General features: G+C 43.3%; 1 protein-coding gene and 1 long non-coding RNA gene across 8 annotated transcripts in view; one reads left to right on the forward strand and one right to left on the reverse strand.

Moving 5' to 3' along the window:
* LOC101077650 (rho guanine nucleotide exchange factor 9) overlaps positions 1-19597 on the reverse strand; it is a 36269-nt gene that overhangs the window by 13764 nt on the left and 2908 nt on the right. For 2 of the 7 annotated variants that reach the window (XM_029847098.1, XM_029847100.1), the window contains exons 3-8: positions 18482-18820; positions 17609-17735; positions 17402-17508; positions 2327-2506; positions 1609-1698; positions 461-661 (exon numbers count right to left, since the gene is read on the reverse strand). In XM_029847098.1, coding sequence (XP_029702958.1) covers positions 461-661; positions 1609-1698; positions 2327-2506; positions 17402-17508; positions 17609-17735; positions 18482-18820 — 1044 coding nt within the window. The other 5 variants (XM_029847103.1, XM_011610848.2, XM_029847101.1 and 2 more) reach the window with 5 other exon arrangements.
* On the forward strand, positions 18609-19589 carry LOC115252321 (uncharacterized). The gene is made up of 3 exons (XR_003890735.1): positions 18609-18729; positions 19167-19324; positions 19410-19589. It is a non-coding gene; the product is annotated as an uncharacterized lncRNA (long non-coding RNA).

A 19597-nucleotide genomic window follows, 5' to 3' on the forward strand; every position in this document is an offset into this window, starting at 1 on the left:
TTTCTTTCTGTGGAACAGAAATAAAGATTTTATAATCAATTATAAAAATGTATCAAGTTATGTTTCAAAACATAATTAGGTGGAAATTTCACCTTTTTATTTGTAATGGTTCAAAATGTAACGGCACATTTGATTTCTGGCCTCACTAACTTCTGCTACTTCATGCCATTAAAAAATTTGCAGCTTACAAAACAACAATACTTTTTTTAGATTGGTTCAAAATAAACAGAAAAGAATCTGTCTGGAAGGAACGTGTGAATGTGGGCGTGTTAAAAATCATAAATTCTTGGGTAGCACCAAAAGGATGGTTCATCTCTCGTACAGTACACGGCAGATAAGTCAGTGCTGAATAATTTATCAATTTTTTTTAGCACTTGAGCAAACAGTAGAACACACAGCATATGTGTGTGTGTGTGTGTGTGTGTGTGTGTGTGTGTGTGTGTGGGCATGCGTTGATTACCTCACAGATGTCTTTAAGGTGTTTGATATAGTGCCTCTCTGTGCTCATGATCTCATTGATGACGTTAGCTCTCATCTGGTCCCGGTTCTGGAGCGGCGAGCCCAGACATAAGCAGTCGTTGTTTGGGTCCAAGTGTCCGTTCTGCACCTCGCTGGTGCCCTCGGCCGGTTCAGCTGCACCGTCCTCCTGGTTCACCCACAGCTAAGTGCACACATACACCCGCGGAGTCATACACACACACACAGATGGGAAAATGTGCTGTGTTTCAAATGTATAAAGCTGATGAGAGAGGTTATTATAAACATGTACAGTTGGGTGCTCACGTCACCCTCGCTATATCTACGTTCACTCCTCATCAGCACGAACAAAGGAACACGGCCATTCACACACTCACACCCGTCTCACAGCTGGAGAAGTCTGTAGTTGTTCGGACAACAGGTGAGACTGCTGGATCAGCACGTCGCCAAGGAAACCGCGAGACCGGGACTTCATCACTCAGGCTTAATCCGCTGCGACTCTTCCTTTAACATATGCATGCATGCACGCACGATCACACTCAATCTCACAGATGCATGGCACCCACCAAAACACCCACTCACACCTGTGTGCACGCTCAGCTCCACGGACATTGTGCACTGCGCGCCTGCGTACAGGACAAGGCCAAATGACCTTGGTTTCAGCAGCCAACGTCTGATGACACTCAGTGTGCCAGGAGGACATCAAAGAATCAACGGGTTGAATGCCAAACACAGGATGAGAAATGCAGCGCCACAGACAAGCAGAGTGACGGGCGGTGGAGCACTGACTGCAGACGAGAACTACCAGCTCAGCGTTTGGACTGAAAGAGTCAGAGTCAATAGTAAATAGAGGAAACAGAATTGATATTTGAATACCCAAAAATGTCAACATGAATGATGTTGGCAAAACTCTGAAAATTTTGATTTGAAGAAAAAGAGACCATTGAAAGAAGCATGGCTTTACTTTTGACTCGTCCGGTTTTGTCTATCGATCGCTCTGAGAATGACGTGAGAACATCATGGCATTGTCAATGTCTAATGATGTCGAGGGCGTATTGTGTGGACAGACTGGAGCGGGCGGGTGGGCAGGCGGGCAGGCTGGATGGGTGGATGAAGCTGGTATAAACGCACCTTTGACGTAGTGTTTTGGAACCTTGGAGTTGCTATGGGGTTGATATAGAAAACCTGTTTTGTTTGGGGCTGAGGAGGGTGGGGTTCCACCTTGGAGAGAAAGAATGACAGAACAGAAAAATACTTTTTGGTTGACAGTCAGTCAGCCTGTCTGCCCTGCCCTCTCAGGAGTGAATATGGAAGGAAGGACAGGTGGGAATGGCCATGAGAAGTGTCTGAGGGTGGGGGAGTGTGTGGGGGGGGGCTCTCCTGTGGGAAGCCTGTAGCCTAGGAGAAGAATTTTTGTGGTAAGACACAATATCTGCATAGAGATTTAAGTTGGCTTTACCTAAACTCACATTTGTAAGACATCATAATGTGAAGACGTTCCAAACAAGTTTATTTTGAAGGTTAAAGGTGATGAAGGTTAAAGGTGACTCATTCTTAACATTTTTGTTCCCTGATACACAAAGAAGGCGCTGGTTTACCGTATTTTAATCCCAGGATGATCTATTGTTTATGCTTCACAATGCAACATTTCCTCGACCTTTGTGCAGCGACCATGTGCAGATTGTGCGCTGAATATACAGTATGTTAATGTGCCCAATTTGTGCATGTGCAAATTTCTCTGGGTATTCATCAGTTTGTGTGCATATGTTTATGTGCTTTTATTTCCCTCTGTGTGTGGGTGTGTGTTGTGTCTGTGGTCACTGGCCAAACACGGCAGCAGCAAACTCACCCGTACAAAACTGGCGGGGAACCATCCTTCCTCCTCATCAATCTGGCCCCACCACCAGTCCTTATTGGAAGCGTCCAGCACCTTAATGACGTCCCCGGCCTTAAACGCCAACTCTCGGTCTGCCATGGTCACGTGGTCCCATACCGCCTCAGCGTTTACGATCGAACCTCCACTTATCAACTGGAGAAATTGGAATGGAAAGGAAAAAAAAGCTATGACTTTTGCTTTGCCCTCCTTAAATGAAACAATTGCAATAGGAAACCCCACGAGAACATCATGGTTATTACTACAGAGCCCTTTTTTTGCCTCAAATGGTGTAAATCTTTGCTGTTAAACCCACTCAGATTAGTAATGGATGGAAATACACACCCTTAAGTCAGGGCCCACTGGCAGCTTAGGGATTGCAAAGAGAACAACACAATGGCCAACACAGACCACAGAACAGCACAACAAAACATAACAACACAAAAAAGGAAGCGCAATTAATGGAGGGAAAAAATACACGGCTCAGATGAACTGCACCAGTCGCCACACAGGGACGGTAATTGGCCTATTATGACATTAGAATAATTACATGTGTTAATGTAATATAAATGCAGAGGGGCAAACAATTGTGTAGGGATAATCTCCTTTCCTTCATGCTTTCACCAGGCTGCATTATTTTATCTGCAGCACTGCCTTGGAACATGGCAGGATGACTCATCAAATCTTTTACATTGATTTTAGCTACATGAATAATTGATGTGTACATTATGGGACACAAGCCTTAAATTGTCTACAACTGTGCAGGAGCATGAGTCCAGTATCATTGTGTGGGTACATGCTCTTAATCCGAACGGTAAGGATATATGAACCAATTATCTGTATTCCTTCCAGAAGATGAGGGGCAGTGTTCCCGAGGAAGGCCCGAGTCTGATATCACCCTCCCATCAAGCAACCTGACCATCTATCATGCACAAGTATATATTTACAACTATTTGTTCCAACTGCATGCTCCAAAGGAGAGCTCATCAGCAGTCTCTGGAACTGAACTAACCACGCTTTCAGCCTCTGGGGCTGTGGACAAAGCAGCCAGTGCTAACCAAGCCTGACAGGAACTGCTTAAGCTCTAGGTAAAGGTTGTACAAAGGCCTGGAGACATAGATGTCAGAGAAACAGACGTTAGGTCACATTGTATTGAGGCACTTTTAGTCTCTAAACTGAATTTAAGATTACTTAATCCAATGACTTTAATATGAAAATCCCCCAACAGACAGACATTTTAAAATGGAACTCATCACTACAACAACAAAAAAAAGAAGCTATTTCATCTATATGCTGGTGTAAAAGTAAAGGTCATGAGAAAGAGCAGAGTGTGTGTCTTTGTTTGTGCTGTTAAACAAACTCCCTGTGAGACTAAAGGTCTCAGACTGAGCACAGCTGTCCCTTTAACCTAGAGGATTCTACTACCCTCATGGCTCACTGTGACATCTACAGGGAGGGGGGGGGGGGGGGGGGGGGGGGGGGGGGGGGGGTACAGTAAACCAATCAGTGCCCGGGAAAGAACATTAGGGCGGTACATGTGTGTCTTGAGGGAAGAGAATAACCGTCGTCATAGAGACAGCTGAGGATGCTTACATGGTATTGACAAAATGACAGGCTAGGACACTTTTAGATGCACCCACATATAATAAGCAGCTGGAAGCCTGAACATACTTTGATTTCAAATGTTTAAAAAATGTTTTTTACTGGATAGCCTCTCTGCCAAAATGTTAAATTCAATGTCAGTTCAAGCAGGTAGCATACAGGGCTAGAACCTTTGGCAACAATGGTTCTACGCTACGTCTCAAAGCTCTATATGACAGGCAGAGAGAGGGATTACTGCAAAAACATGTGTCACGCTGCCATGGAAACAGACAGATGAATAGCACTCAGAAAGACTTTTAAAAGATTCATAAGATGCAGGGAAATGACTGCAGTATGAAATATATATATCATATATATCAAATAAATGTATATTATCAAGGATAGGTGGAAATAACAGCAGGAAAAGTGAAACCTGCTCTTGCTGACCACTGCTTTGAGACATCCCAATAGGTCAGTCTACAGCTATGCTTACCCTCCACTCTCAGCATCCCTTTATTTTCAGCCTCGTCCACTCCAAACACAACCATTATTTCTCCTATCAATCTGCTTTAATACAGAGGAAGAGACAGAGAAATAAGAAATCCCTTCAGTGACCACCCCCCCCATTTTTCTGTTCCCACTCATCCCTTGGTTTCCATAATGAGATCAGCTTCACCCTTACCCATACATTGCATCCCTTTTCCCTCTACATGTTAGAATAAATTAAAAGCATTACATAATCAATCTTGACAATCCCTGCCTTAGCATATTTTAGCCTAATGAAATGACATACAGGAAGTCCACAGGCACACAAACTGACAGAAGTCATACCACAACACTTCCCATTACCATATTGTCTAACAGATGTAATAACCCCATTTTTGTAGTTGCACTGCGGTTACGACATCAAAGTTCCGAAAGGCGAAACTGTTGTCTTTATGCTGGCGAACATGTATTTGGGTCAATGCAAATGAATGCAGACCTCTCTCGCTATTTGTGGACACGTATGACAGTTTCTTCTTTTCAGTTCAGTTCAAAATCAAACGCTGTATTCCACAAACAACTGTAAAAAAATACAAATAAATGAAAATGCGATGCTCAAATCATCTTTGCAGCACATCACATCAGCATTCACTGCACTGGCAGCTCCACTGCATTCCAACATCCTCTCTCTCTAGCCATAGCACATCTGCAGCAACACACCTACAGCATTCCTGAGCAAAGACAATGAGCACACACGCACGCACGCACACACACATACATACACGCTTGCACACACAAAGCTTACCATGTTTGTGGCATGTAACTGTTCAGAGAGTGTATGCATGGAGAAGCCCAGTTCATACAATCATGATAATTAAATCTCTGTAAAGCGGGTGAGGTGGCGCTCCTCTGGAAGAGCCGAAGCAGTGATGTCGATTAAAGGCTGCTATATTCCAGAAAGAGGCTCTTCTTTTCTGCACTGAGTAAGTCTCGCGGTCCGTCCTCCCTGTGTCTGCGAACCCTGTTATGTAATACACTTATACCCCTAGTCTGAGAGCCAATCAAAGCTGCTCTGCCTAAAACTGGTGAGAAATACACGCACACCCTCACACACACCGTCCTCCTGATGCTACATTGATGCATCTGACTGCACAGCATTTACCAGAGCTCTATCAGAACGCACGTGTTTGTGCAAATGGGTTGGAAATCTTCAGGTTCAGATCTAGTTCCGCGCACGCTTGCAAGAGAATGCGCTGCCACTATTTTCCAGCTGACATTACTACTGTTATGTGCAATTATTTCTCTTTTTTTTGTAAAGGAAAGAAAACAAATCCTGGTTGTAATTTATTTTTCTTTTACCAGTAATTAAAAAACAACAACCAACATACCACAGCATGTTCTGGAGTTACATGCTCATAATACCTAGCTGCCAAAAAGGTCTTCACAAGACTACAACATTTCTCACTTAACTAAAGACGGAGAAAACACAATGCACTTAGGCGTGAGTGTGAGAAAGACCATGAAAAAAAAAAAAACACCTCACCAGCCTACCATCTCTATTAATAGAACTGTCATGGATGGCTATGGGATAGGCTTTTAGCATATCTATTTCTGACTTTCATTCAACATTTATGACACCTGCCTACAATCCTTTTAGATTATGTCCCTGCATGTGCAGAAGAGGAAATAAGCATTTCCATCTCTAGCCGTCATTCACTGTTGCTTTTTACCCCAAAACAACATTTTTAATCACAAATAGGCATGCATAATATATTCCATTCCAATAATTACAAATAAGATGAACACTGCACGGACTTGACAGAGGGGTGTTCATGCTCGGGGTTTTTATAAGGAAAGGTGTAAATATTGTGGGCTATGAAATGGGAGCTGAGTTCAGCTGCATCTAAAATGGGGGAACCCTGGAGTGACGGAGGCCCTCCTTTATTAGGCCTAGCTCTGTGTGCTATTGCTTACAGTACTGTTCATCTGAGACCACAATGATCCCCTCTGGTCTATAATCATTAGCACCAAAACCTCTCTTGTGCCTCTTATTGCTTCAGATATTCCATTTATCTTAGAGGAGGGATCACTGGTCAGCTATTTGCTGCCATATTGTGGACGAAGCTCCGGACACACAGAATGAAAACAAGCACCATTGTTGAAAACGAGCACAAGATTATTATTTTCACCCAAAAGGACAGACCAGAGATTACAATGAATCCGTGCGCATCATCCACAACATACAGCAATAGGGAGGGAGATCGATGTGTGTGTGTGTGTGTGTGTGTGGGGTGGGGGGCATGTTTGTATGTGGGGGAACATGAATTTCCAGTCACTACAGAAAAAGGTAAGAGCGTCACAGATCTTTATCCGCACAACTACGACCACCACCAGACAACACTGTCTATCACAAACGGCGAGAGGACACAAGACAGAACGAGGGACTGGGGTGGGGGGGGTAACAGAAATACATTATGTTGTACCAACGTCATTCATTTCAACGCGTAGCCGTGATGGAGCACCGGGTGTCCCCGCTCTCGACCAACGCGCACCGCCTTTCTCTCCTCTCCTGTGTGAAAGTGTGCTGCGGTGCGAACCGGGCCCCAAGCGCAGATCCATTAACGTGTACCGAGGATGAACAACAGCACGTTCACAAGCACCAGAAACGCGATCACCGTAAACACCGCGCAAGTCTGGACATCCAAGGCCATGGCGCAGCGCTGCGGGCCGATGCTGAGATGCGCTCTTAGTGTCGGGCAGTATTCAGCTCTCCCATCAAGCCACGTAGCAGCAATGCGACTGAAAAATCCACCATTACAGTTAGGCAAGAAATGAAGAGGGGGGAGAGAAAAAAAAAAAAGCCCCGCACGCCTCTTCACGATACGCGATGTAATTCATAAAGGCACGGGAAGAGATGCATCATCCTCACCATCATCATCGTCATCAGTCTGCACCGCGGTTTCTCCTCGTAACACCTGCCGGTGTTTCGCTTTTTTTCCCTCTCTCTATCTCTCTCTCCCCCTAAAACGAGCGACTGTCAGGCCGAGCGATTCTCAAAGCAAACAAGAGAGGATGGTCACAGGCTTCTCACGGCTGCCTTCCGGTGAGAGGGAACCGCAGAGAGACGGGCTGTGAGAGGCGGTCCCGCATTAATACCGATCAGCGCTCTGCTGCCAGACTACCGGCTTCAGCCATCACCTACACCCGGGGAGGGGAGGGGAGGGGCCACAGGCAGCCCCTCGCCAACTCGAGTGACCACAGGGGCCAGGACCAGAACCTCATTCATCTCCCACCCTGGCTAAAAATACCAGCATGCCCTGGTGATTTATCATTCCTCATTAACAGCCTGCGATGAAGGATAATAAATGTCAGAGTCATTTATGCACGTTCCTCCAACCGTCACCATTTTCTAATTTTATTGGCACAATGTCAGCCTTCCCTCTCACTCCCTGTGTACTCCCATCAGTCAGAGGCCCCTGATTATCAACCACATTTACATTCTGCATCACTGATGCAAGCAGTGATTAATTAAGGGGGTGCGTTTCAAATCAAACATCCTAGATGAGAAAGGAAGAGTTTGCTGAACTTTTTCTGGCCGTGACCATGAAACTCTAACGCTCATTGTCCCTTTTTGGTTCACTCTGGGAATGATTTGCCATCAGCGCTTTTGTTTGCATCCAGTAAGTGTGTGATTCGGTCGTCCCTTGATGATTGGGCCGAACGACCAGCCAGGTGAGGCGCTGCTGACCTCACTGCTCAGCCAAGAACCGTAGGAGCAGTTAAGAACGTCTTCCACCTCACGGAGCTGATAGAGCATCCTGTCCAGGACCGGCCCGCACTTGTATTGATATCTGGGTTCCAAATATCATGCGTGTTTTTTGGAGGGGGAGTTTTGGAGAGCCTCTCGGGGCACTCACAATCACACTGCAGATTCAACCAGACTTATTCCATCCATTATTAGTGTCAGGGCCAACGGCGACGTAATTTATTGGCTGGCTATCGAAGTGAGGGCACTGGTCCAGGACACCGATCTAGATTCGATCGGGTGCTTTGTGCTGGACTGTGAAGACAGGGAGCTAAAAAACTGACACTCTGCTAGAATGAACGCAGACACCAGCGCTCCAAAGATGCATTACAGACATCGTAAATAATAAAGCTGCAGTTATTTATATTATATTACAGCTGATTTACCTTAAAGTGCTTTTAAATACATTTATGGTATAATGTAACTTAGATTTATTGAAGTTAAAAGTTCAGTCAACATAAAATTCAGTGAATTGTTTGGAGTCTTTAGTATTTTATTCAAAACATTTCTGCATTCATATAGCTCAAATACATACAAACCATGTTTGACATTAATGGAATATAAAGTATGGTCATGCTCAAAGTTTGCAAATATAAGCTTCTCTAATTTATCATCCACTTCTACAGAGCAATAAGTTTGTTTTGCTGGTCATTTGGGTGGATAAATGCATAAACTGATAGAGTAACAGGGAGAGATGTGACTATGTTTAAAACATTGGTTTGGATAACGGCTGTGTCTGATTAAATATTAGGTCCTCTCTCTTTAATTTACATAAAACATCTTACATTTATTTTGCAACCAATCTGGCCTCTCAACCCGAAAAAGAAAATGGAGGTTCCGTCTCACATCGTGTCACCAGAAATGCTGCACCATGATCACCGCAATAGAACTCCACTGTCAAACAACAAGTGTTTCATTCCCTGAATATAAAACACTAGTGGAACATCAGGCCATGAAGAGTGTAGCTCTCTAAAACTTTCAAAAACTCGAATTGCTTTTGCAGCATCTCTGATGCTTTCAGAGTGCAGTAGTTTCCCACAGCAGCATGTACCTCTAAACGCAACACTTCTTGATATCTGACCCCCAGTCTCTGATCTCCACGACGTGTATAAAGGTTCAAAAAAGGCTTTGACTTGCACAGCTCCATCCAAACTCGATGGATCTTCTTTAGAATTCAGTTCATGGAGGAAGGAAAAGTCATATGTGCTCAGCGCTGGTGTTGAAGCTCATTCTCACAACCCTGAGAAAAGCAATGTTTGCGCTGTCATCAGCAGCTTTTGGGTAACTCAACCACATTTGTTACAGTGATTGAATACGTACATTTTAAAAATATCTGACCTAAACGTAATAGGAAAAGCAGAGAATGGAGGGATTATAACTATAACAAAATTAAACTATGATTTGTCATGAAGCTTTGACACATTTACTGATATATTAGGCTGCAGTCTCTTTTCTACTGCTGATGTAGCAAGAGGAAGAGTCCAGCTCCTGAGACATTAAAAAAAATCAGTCTGGTCATTCAGCACTGGTAACACACACACACACACACGCACGCACGCACACACACACACACACACACACACACACACACACACACACACACACACACACACACACACACACACACACACACACACACACACACACACACACACACACACACACACACTGCTGTGTCTTCACATGCAGCTGAGAGGTTGGGATGAAAAGATCTGAGGAGAAAAGTTTAAAAGGATTACACCAAAGGGGTGCACTATAACAGTATTTTTAAAGCCATAAATAATTTGCAGGGCACTCTCTGCACATACATGGTGATGAAAGTGATGGCTCCTGAAAGCCCGCCTTTTTGCAAAGAGAGCTGTATGAGGCATCACAGTCAAGATTTGACAACTATCCTCAAACACGCCCCACCCCCCTGCGCTGTGCTCGTGTGTGCATGTGTGTGAAACGCAGAGTGAGCACATTACATAAGCTGGCCCTACCTCTGTGGGCTCCCTCTCCAATCTCCCTGACATTTAGATAACAAAGGTCACATCTGAAAGTCTAAATCAGTACAGACACCCATGCTAATATACTCATACATATACAAGTGAGACGGACAGCTTGTGAAAAATGGCAGAATATCTCCAAACCGTGGCAATAATGTTGAAAGTGATTACACTTGCATTAAGTAAATATCATTGATTCTAACATTTGTTTTAGATAATTTGCATCATTTGTTTCCCCCCATTGTAATAGATGCAATATTTTTAAAATTACTGAACCCTAAAAGCTTCATCATAAGTGGTCAGTGACCATATCATTCATATGGAAATGAGCAGTTTAAATTTATGCAATGATGAGATAATTACAGAAAGGTTCCATTCAACAGATCTGCTGGGGAGAAGAGGAGCTCTAGCTCAGAATAATGTTAGCAGGACTAATGAATCACATTACTAAAGCTTTAATTAGAGAGAATTTGAGTACCAACAACACCAGATCACATATATGCTCAGGAGATCACATATAAGTTGAATAGATTTGCATCCACCTTAGCTAAATATATTTCAATTCAATTCATTATATTTATTGTTTTTATGTTAATTAAGGGTCCTACTCTTTGCTGCAGCAAGGTCAATAGCATAAGGCTTCATCTGACCATTTCCTTGAGAACATTGAATTCAAGACATGAGTCCTCCACTAGAATATCTAATGCAATATGAGCAGAATCTTGTTTGGAAGCAGGCGGGATCTTCTGCTATCATTTAAAGGGGTCATTTGTGCCAATTTTGATTCTGTCACGGTCACACCGGCAGCATGTGAGGAAGAATTGCGCCTCTCACCCGGAACGATAAAATTGTTCCAAAGCTTCGATATTGTTCAGTATTAAGCTGAACATTAAACTTTGAGATGGTCATTAATCCATTTAGGATTTTACCCCAGATACATTTAAAGGTAGTTTGATGGTGGCAAATTAATGTTTGTGGTCAGTAGGTATTTGGCTAATAGATGCTCACCACGCCCATTTCCGCTCCAGTCTGCTCCAATTCTTTTGTTCCCCTCCCATCCCCTCAGCAACCACACTGACTTCCTGCTTCCTCCCAGGCCTTCAAGCCACAAAGTGATCTAAAAATAAATTGCTGGACTTTTCCTGAACACGCTTCTGTCACCATTGTTCAGACACTGGCTGTTTATTCGCTTAGATCAAATTGTGTCTTATTGTAAAAGTCAGTGGGTCAACGCACAACAAATGTGAAGAAACTGGGAGGTAGACGAGGCGAGATAATAGAGGATAAACAAGCTGGTGAAATTACAGTTTAGGAATGCTTTGACAACATCCTCAAATTTATGGCTTCATGAAAAACTCATTTATGATCTTACCATGGGAGCACTAAAATGAATTATTTCATAATGATAAACCAGTGTAATAACGGTGGGTCGCAGAGGCCGTAAAACAAAATGAAACTGTCCTGCAAGGATTTGGCAGAAGTGTCTAATTGTGATTTGTAATTACTAACTTATGAAAAAATTATTGACTGTCCTGTGCATTAGATGCTAAAAAAAACTGAAATATGAATTGCTATCAGATAACAGAAGAGTGATCATTTTCTTTGCCCTGTTTAGTTTTTGCTCTCAATTTGCACAAATCTCTGTACAGATTGCTTCAACTACACCTACATGTATAAATGTAACTGTAAATATCAGACTAAAATCAGAAATATCTCTCTCATACACACACAGGCTAACAGACAACAAGCTTTCCAAACTAAAAAAAGGAAAAAGATCTTCTCATGTGTGCTGTGGGTGCGGTAAGTATAAAATATTTTTAAAATTTCACACAGAGGGGTTAGAGTGTCTTTGCTATGAGAAACTATAACAAGCTCCCAATGGCAGCACTGTGGCTTTCCAGCAACTGGTAAAAAAAAGGAACAGTGTTGAAAATACAGTCAACATTTATTTACCTTTCCATTTGACTTTGGAGCCACTTAAATAAAGCTTAGAGAACAGAAAGCTCTGAGAGCTGAATATATGACCTGTGCTGGATGTGCTCAGTTGAGACAGTGCTGTGTGTGCGTGTGTGTGTGTGTGTGACATTTGTGTGTGTGCTCAGTGTGTTTGTTGGTGTCACCGCTCATCAGAGCACCACCAACCACCTGCAGCCTCTAACCTGCTGGGTTTGCATGCAATCTTTAGTGGATATCTGCAGTCCTGTGGGGAGGAAGAGTATTTTTATCAACATTTATGGTAGGTATTGTGTCCGAGAGACAGAGTAATCCTCTCGTGCCCACTGGGTAGCACATCATTTACTATACAAAGTTATATCAAAATCTACAGGTCTGCAATGCTTGCTGCTTCTATGTTGCAAGAATCCATAAACAGGATGGGATTACATTGTAGAACTCTGCACTATACATTAAGATTTGCTGTTGGTGCGATTGGTTCGCTTCAACGTCACATTTTGATTGACTTCATCTGACTGAGGGCCTACAGACATCCCTGCATTAGTGCACTTATGCTCACCCACAAAAGGCTGTAAGGTGCGGGTGTTTTGCATGCTTCATGGGAGAAACCTGATGGAGTGAAGAGACGAGGTGAAAGGGTGCGGAGAAGAACAGCGGGTGAGAGAAGGTAGATAAGAATGTCTCTGAGATGGCGATCTCTGAGGTCAGGGCAATAGGAGGTGGAACAAGAGGAAGAATGAAGAACAAGTATGAGGACTGAGGGGGGTTGCATAATAGTGTATGTGATGGAGGGCTTTCTCTGACACCGCAAGTGGTGTAGCAGGGAGGTCAGAGGGAGAAAGTTAAGCTAAATAATGTACACAAGAAGTGGCAGCTGCCAGAAAAATACAGCCTATCTTTCACAGAGGCCTGCAGGATACATCCTAACAAGCAGAGGACTGCACAGGCAGTTAGCTTCTGTCTCATTACTTCAGATCAGTTAAAAGTGATTGAGGCTGCAGCGATTTATTATATTCAAGGTACACATATTCAGCTGTCCTGCATATTACATGGATTCTTACCTTAAAGTAAACAACTTTTTTTTGTTACAGTTTGAAACATTAACTTGTGTTGGAATTTAAAAAGCAAGCTCAATCCATTAGACACTTAAAAAAGGACTCATTTAAAAAAGACAAAACGTTGGGAGGTAGACTGTTGCTCTTTTTATACACTCTTCTTACAGGTGCTATTAAGAGGAGTTGGAGCCTGGTCTGGTTCCAAGTGGTCAGCAGCATCACAGGAGGTGAGAATGGTAATAATTCTCAGGCTACAGCAGCACGTGTCAGCGGTTGAGTTAAACTGGTCAACATGTGAACGTTTTGCCTTCAAATGGACTGAAATTATGCACAACCTGAGTCATCTTGATCACTCATCCAATAAACCTGCGGTCGCTGGAGCGACAGCTCGGCCACCTGAGCCACAGCTGCCTCAATATTTATGTAATACAAAGAGCAATTTTAACAAAAGCTAGATTTAAACATCCACATCAGACATTCTCTTTAATGTCTGAGCTTCCTAAAACTGCTCCTGCTGGATCAACATAAAATGATCAGTATCTACATAAAACCACATCTCTCGACTCCTGATAACCATTGATTTGCATAAATCTTTGGCTATTTTCCAGCGTAATATTTACATTGCCCAAACTGTCCAGGAAAAGTGTGGGGAACACAGCCATGAGTTGAAGATGTTGACTTAGCTGACCTTAATTCTCCAAATATTAAATAGACTCGATATGAGTATCTAGGCGCCATTACCACACTGACCTTATAGACAACCCCCCCCTCAAAAAAAACACACTTATATTAATAATCCAAAACGGACTTTTGCTGTAACCCAGTTGAGCCTGTGGGGATTCGCTCTAGGATGATTTGTCAGGCATCATCACATTACCAAACAAAAAGTAACATTCTTCATTATTGCCTTCAGACCATAAAATGCCTTTACCTGAAAATAACATGAAAGAGCCATGAAAAAGAATATGTCACCAATGGGAAAAGCTGTCTAGATTGTGTCGCCTCAGCAGGAAGAGAAACATACACCAAATAACGAGCACCAAAGTGCCCAAGGCTTTAAGTGATCTAATAACAAAAACACTACATGTACTGACATTTCTGAAACTCTCCACCAGTATAACCAACTGTCTCAGGCTGGTGGTGGAATAACCTGTAGGGTTGGTTGATGAAGATTAGAAATCTTGGACTGGTTGAAGGAGAAAACAGAGGACGCTCAGAGAAAGAGCTGGAACAAGCACAGACATGTGTGATATGACAAAACACAGATATGGAGATAACGTGTAGCTGGATTCACCAGGAAGCAGGAAAAACAGCACATGCAGCACTGTTCTCTGCTCCCTGGGTACATCCAGCCATCTGAAAGAAAAGCAGGAAAGGCTTTAAAGAAACCCATCTCACCAGTTATATAAGAGAAAGGCCCTGAGCGTCGCTGTCCGTCTCTCACACAGAAACACATCTGTAAGCCTGAACTCCACTCATAAAACAACAACACATGCGAAAACCTGACTGGTAGGAAGTTCAGGTTTTCCACCTGCTTAGGTTCTCAGCCCCACAATTCAGCAGAGAGCCCACAAAAACCTATTAGCCGGCGGCTGGAACACACAGCTGACGTATTGAATGAATACTGATAGAAAGATTTTAGATCACCTGGGGCTCAGCTCATGGAGGCAGCAGAGTGAAAAGACACAGGAAAGAAACACCTGTTTCAGATGGACCCTAGCCCAGAATGAAGCTGCACATTTAGTGTTTGCTATAGACATTAGCACCATTTAATAATCAGGTCACCGAGCCATGACGTACATGAACCACTGAATTCTAAAATCCTCAGGTCTCCACAAAGAAGTCATAAAAGTAGTAGTATTAGATAGAAGAGGAGAAGGAAGTTATACTCTTGTATTAGCAGCCTGTAAGTATAGGTGAGTAAATTCAGGGACTCTTTTAATGGTGCAGTCATGCAATTCTTACCATATGATAAATTAATATTTCATAATTTACATTAGGGTCTGAGAGACAGGAGACGAGCTTACATTAACTGGTGCAGTGAAGGAACACTGGAGTTGGGAACGATTATTCCAGCAGCACGTTAGAATCCTGACTGTCTTTACGATTGTTTTAGTATTTCTGTGACATTTTTCTCTAAAATATTATGCAGACAATAAATAAGCAAATGTTTGCATGAGAAGAATAATTTATCCTTTCTCATCGCTGCCCCACTATGTTTCCAAACTAGTCACCAAGTGCTGATTCATGCATAATAAATAGATGCCCTTGCATAATATGAGCATGACCAGCCCGACCACAGTTAACCCAAACTACATCATATAGAATTTTGAGTCAGTCCTTAATAAGACTTTTTCTGACAGGTTGTCAGCAGTACAGTATTTGTAACAGACAGCAAATTGTTCTCTCATCTGCATGGGAATTAAGCATGGCCACTGCTACTGCCATTGTGTTTGTTAGGAGGAGGAGAGAAATCCATTTAAATGAAAGAGAGAAGAGAGGCATCAGCATTAGCTGTTAATCCGCTGCAGTGAGAATGTTTCTCTCTGCCCGCGGCCTCGAGGCTCCAGCCATCCTAACGGGGACACTGTAAAGCAAACCAAACGCTCCCAAAAAAACAATGGTGTCATTCCCAGTGTGAAGTCTCTCCCAGATAAGGAAGGCATGACTTATCAGAAATTAGACAGCAAGACAGAAGTTTTATTAGGGAAGCATGATCCATCCAGATGACTGAATCACAGCTGCATTGTTATGTCAGTGCTGAATATACTGTGCATTATATATACAGTGTAGCCATATACCTGTACCATATACCAAATAATCCCAGCTATGAAGTCTGCAGCAAGTGAACTTCCACTCAACCACAAACAAGACGGTCCTGCGTGTCCCCTACCACAGAGGGGAGGGCCACAACATAAAACTGCACATACAAAGGCAGCATCTCTCTCCCCTTCTCTTTCTCTCCCACCTTTTTCTCTCTCTCACCCACACACGTTCTCTATTTAGCTCACCCTCAAAAAAGATGCCTAAAGATAGAAGCAAGAAGATGAACAGGAGCCAGCAATTGTCATGGCAACAACGTGCTGAGGCTACAAGCTATTAGACCAGCAGGAAAACTTACAACCAAAGCCTTAATGCTGCAGCAGAGCTTACTCAAAAACACAGTTTACGACATTTGGACTGTTGATGATGTGAAGATGTGCCGGAACTCAAAGTCCCGTCAAGGCTCATAAGTTCAGAGACGATCTCCTGTTAGTGCATTATGTGATTTACTGATAATTCTGGTAAAAAAAAAAAGTTTAGGACTGCGGAGAAACTGAGACCAGACCTCGTATTGTTTACTGTACATGTATGTTTCTCACACACACACACACACACATATATATATATATATTTGCCATATCACAAATTGTAGCACTGAAGACGATATTTGTGATTTAAATCTTCCCCTAATCAAACAAAAAGAGCCAACATAGATAGTTGAGTGGGTTGTAGACTAAACTTAGTATGAAGGATATGATGTAAAAAGTAAACAGTGTACAGCTCTATGCATTCTTGCTACGAATGGTAACGATTTTGGACATAGACTGAGAACTTTTTACTACCCAATCAGGATTTCTCAGAATGAAAACTCCTCTAACATCTCCTCTAACCAGATCCCCCCTGGGGCCACCTGCTCCTCGAAGCAAAAATTCTAAAATACCAAGTTTGACCTCCTGCTTTGTAATACTGATGTGCCCTATAGATAGTTCTACACTAATGACACACTAAAGACATTTTCCCAATCTTTCAGCAGGCTTATTTCTGTTGTGACAGTCCATGTGGCTGCCTGTGTCCTCAACAGACTGAGAAACATCTGAAATGTTGGATGCCCGTCAGGATGAGTAAGCCCCAAGAGTACTGGATGACATTATACCACATGGCCACCATTTTTATGGATCAGTTCCTTTATTATCTGAAGACCTTCTAGCTAGTAATCAGGGGATAATTGTCAGCCCCACTTGTCTTCTACATTTGGCCACATTTCCAAAATGTAAATAAAGTGTTTACAAGTGTTGGTCTTGAATTTGCCCTGAATAACGCAAATCAAACACAGCATAACATGTTCATCCATCTTGCCTGCCTCAGCGGGGACAAGCTCAAACTAATTATATGTGTGTGTATCTCTGGTGTGTGTATGACTCACAATGTTGACCTGCAGAGGTTCGGAACCAGGTCTCAGCAGCCTCCTCCTCCTGCAGCTGCCTGAGCCTCCGGAGCGTAGACGCACTGATGACGATGATGGCGCCATGTCTGTGGGACAGACGCATCGTTGGAGATACAGGTTTGGACAAAAAAAAAAAAAAAAAACAGAACAATTTAAACCGATTCAAACTGCAAATAGCAATGTTACCTGATGGAGGCAGGAGCAGAGCCAATGCAGCGAGGGTGTTGGGGGGTAAGGGCAGAGAACGGCACCGCTGGAGCGATATTCTGAGTGGGGGCTCAAGTGGTGACACACCCAGCGGGCGAGACAAGGCCTGAAGGGTACTGGGCAGTTAGGACGTCTCCATACAGGGATTGTTTTAAAAGCATATATTCACAAACTTGTCAAGCTGCCCCTTATAAATATAAATGTTGTTTCTTTGTGCAGAAAATGAAACATTCACATTTCACAAGTCTGACTGGGTGCACTGGTTGACGTGCGTACCCTGCTGAGAGACTACCCATCATGCCAACCAGGGAGACTATCAGGTTAAAATGGACTGACTCTGAGTTAGGGCAACGAGAGGTAGAGCTTATGGGAGCGATGAGGCAGAAAATTGGCCGCAGAGAAAGACTGCGAGTGAGAAAGAAAGAGAGAAAGAAGGAAAGAAAGCCATAGGGAAAGAACATGAATAAAAGGGTGAGAGAGTGTGAGGTACAAAAGAGAGAGAGAGTGAGGTGAGCTAAAGTAAAAAGCAGCATCCGGAAATACAGGCTTCTATAAATGGGGCAGAGCCTGCATGCATTTTTGCAGCAAATAGTGGCGGGTGTATAAATACTGGGTTAGTATTGGCTGCCCTTCAAGGTCTCCACTGTGTGTTTGATTCATTACGGGCTGCAGCTAAATTTATCGGTGAGTCGGTGGGGTCTGTTTATGAGAGTCATTACTACAGTCAGGAATAATACAGCCTATACTGCGCATGCTTTGGATATTTATAGGACTGCTCATTATCATTTATGGCACAGTTGAGTTTAAAAGAGAATTTGTGAATAAATGCCTGTTTGCCATTTGACAGCTTACTCTGTTGTGCAGCTCCATGGACTGTGTCTCCCTAGTAACACTGGTCTCTATGACAGAGCAGGGTCTGGATTGGGTGGTCTTCCATCCCTGTCCCAAGGAGTGTGGCGCAGAGTGAGGAGGCCTGCGTCTCCGTCGGCACAGCGAGCCAACCTCACTATAATGGCTGTAGAGCTCTCGGTCGAGGGTCGGCCTCCACAAGTCCAATACAGCTGAGGACGGGCGAGGGCGAAGGCGCGGGGGCTTGTGAGGTACAGAGGTCTTCTCTGTATTAGCGTGGGTAACGGCTGGGCACGCATGTGGTACACTGCAGCCTGACTGCCTGGCAATCTGCTCACACAGCTGGGATTGGCAGAGATACTCAGCAGTTTGGCTCAGATAACAGTGCAACAATGCATTTCTTGTGTGCAGAGTTCAGAGGAAAGTCCCAACAGGGTTTTAATGAAGCTACATTTCAGACATCAAAGAATAAATCATAGAATTTAAGACGAGGTTGATCAGTTTAATCTCGGAGTGACTGGTGATTAGGGAAAAGGGTCTTTGTTCAACATTACTCATCCCAAGAAACATCAAGAGTGCACATTCGCGACGCTTCTCAAAGCACAGTCCTGCAACTCTGCGCGTTACATAATAAACCCTGGCAAAAGTGTGCTGAGTATTGAGCTGCTGCATTTCATTTTGTCATTAGGAGTCAGAGCTAACGCGTCCTGACTCAGTGGTGTGACTAAAAGCAAGATGACTAACGTGTCCACTAGAGTGAGAAGGTGAATCGGAGACGTCACAACGCTCGGGGGCTGCTCTAGCTACGCACTGACAACTACTGGAGTTAAGGGATTTCCTCATATGGTAACCCTCACCAACTTAGCATAACAGACGACGCCTCGTTATGATGTTTGCTGTCATTCTAACCGTTTCCTCCTCTGTCCAACAGATGGGGCAAAAGGACAAGTATAGCAGGGATGTCAAGTCCTCACAGGCTGGCTAGTGTGTTACTGATGATTTAAAAAAAGCAAAAGAATGGACAATGTAATTAATTACATTTTTACATGAGGCATGCTTCTGTAAGTTAATGATGTGGAGAAAACCTGCAATGGAATATGTTTGCAGCATACACGTAAG

The sequence above is a fragment of the Takifugu rubripes genome, chromosome 14, assembly GCF_901000725.2.
Source record: "Takifugu rubripes chromosome 14, fTakRub1.2, whole genome shotgun sequence".
Classification (NCBI taxonomy): domain Eukaryota; kingdom Metazoa; phylum Chordata; class Actinopteri; order Tetraodontiformes; family Tetraodontidae; genus Takifugu; species Takifugu rubripes.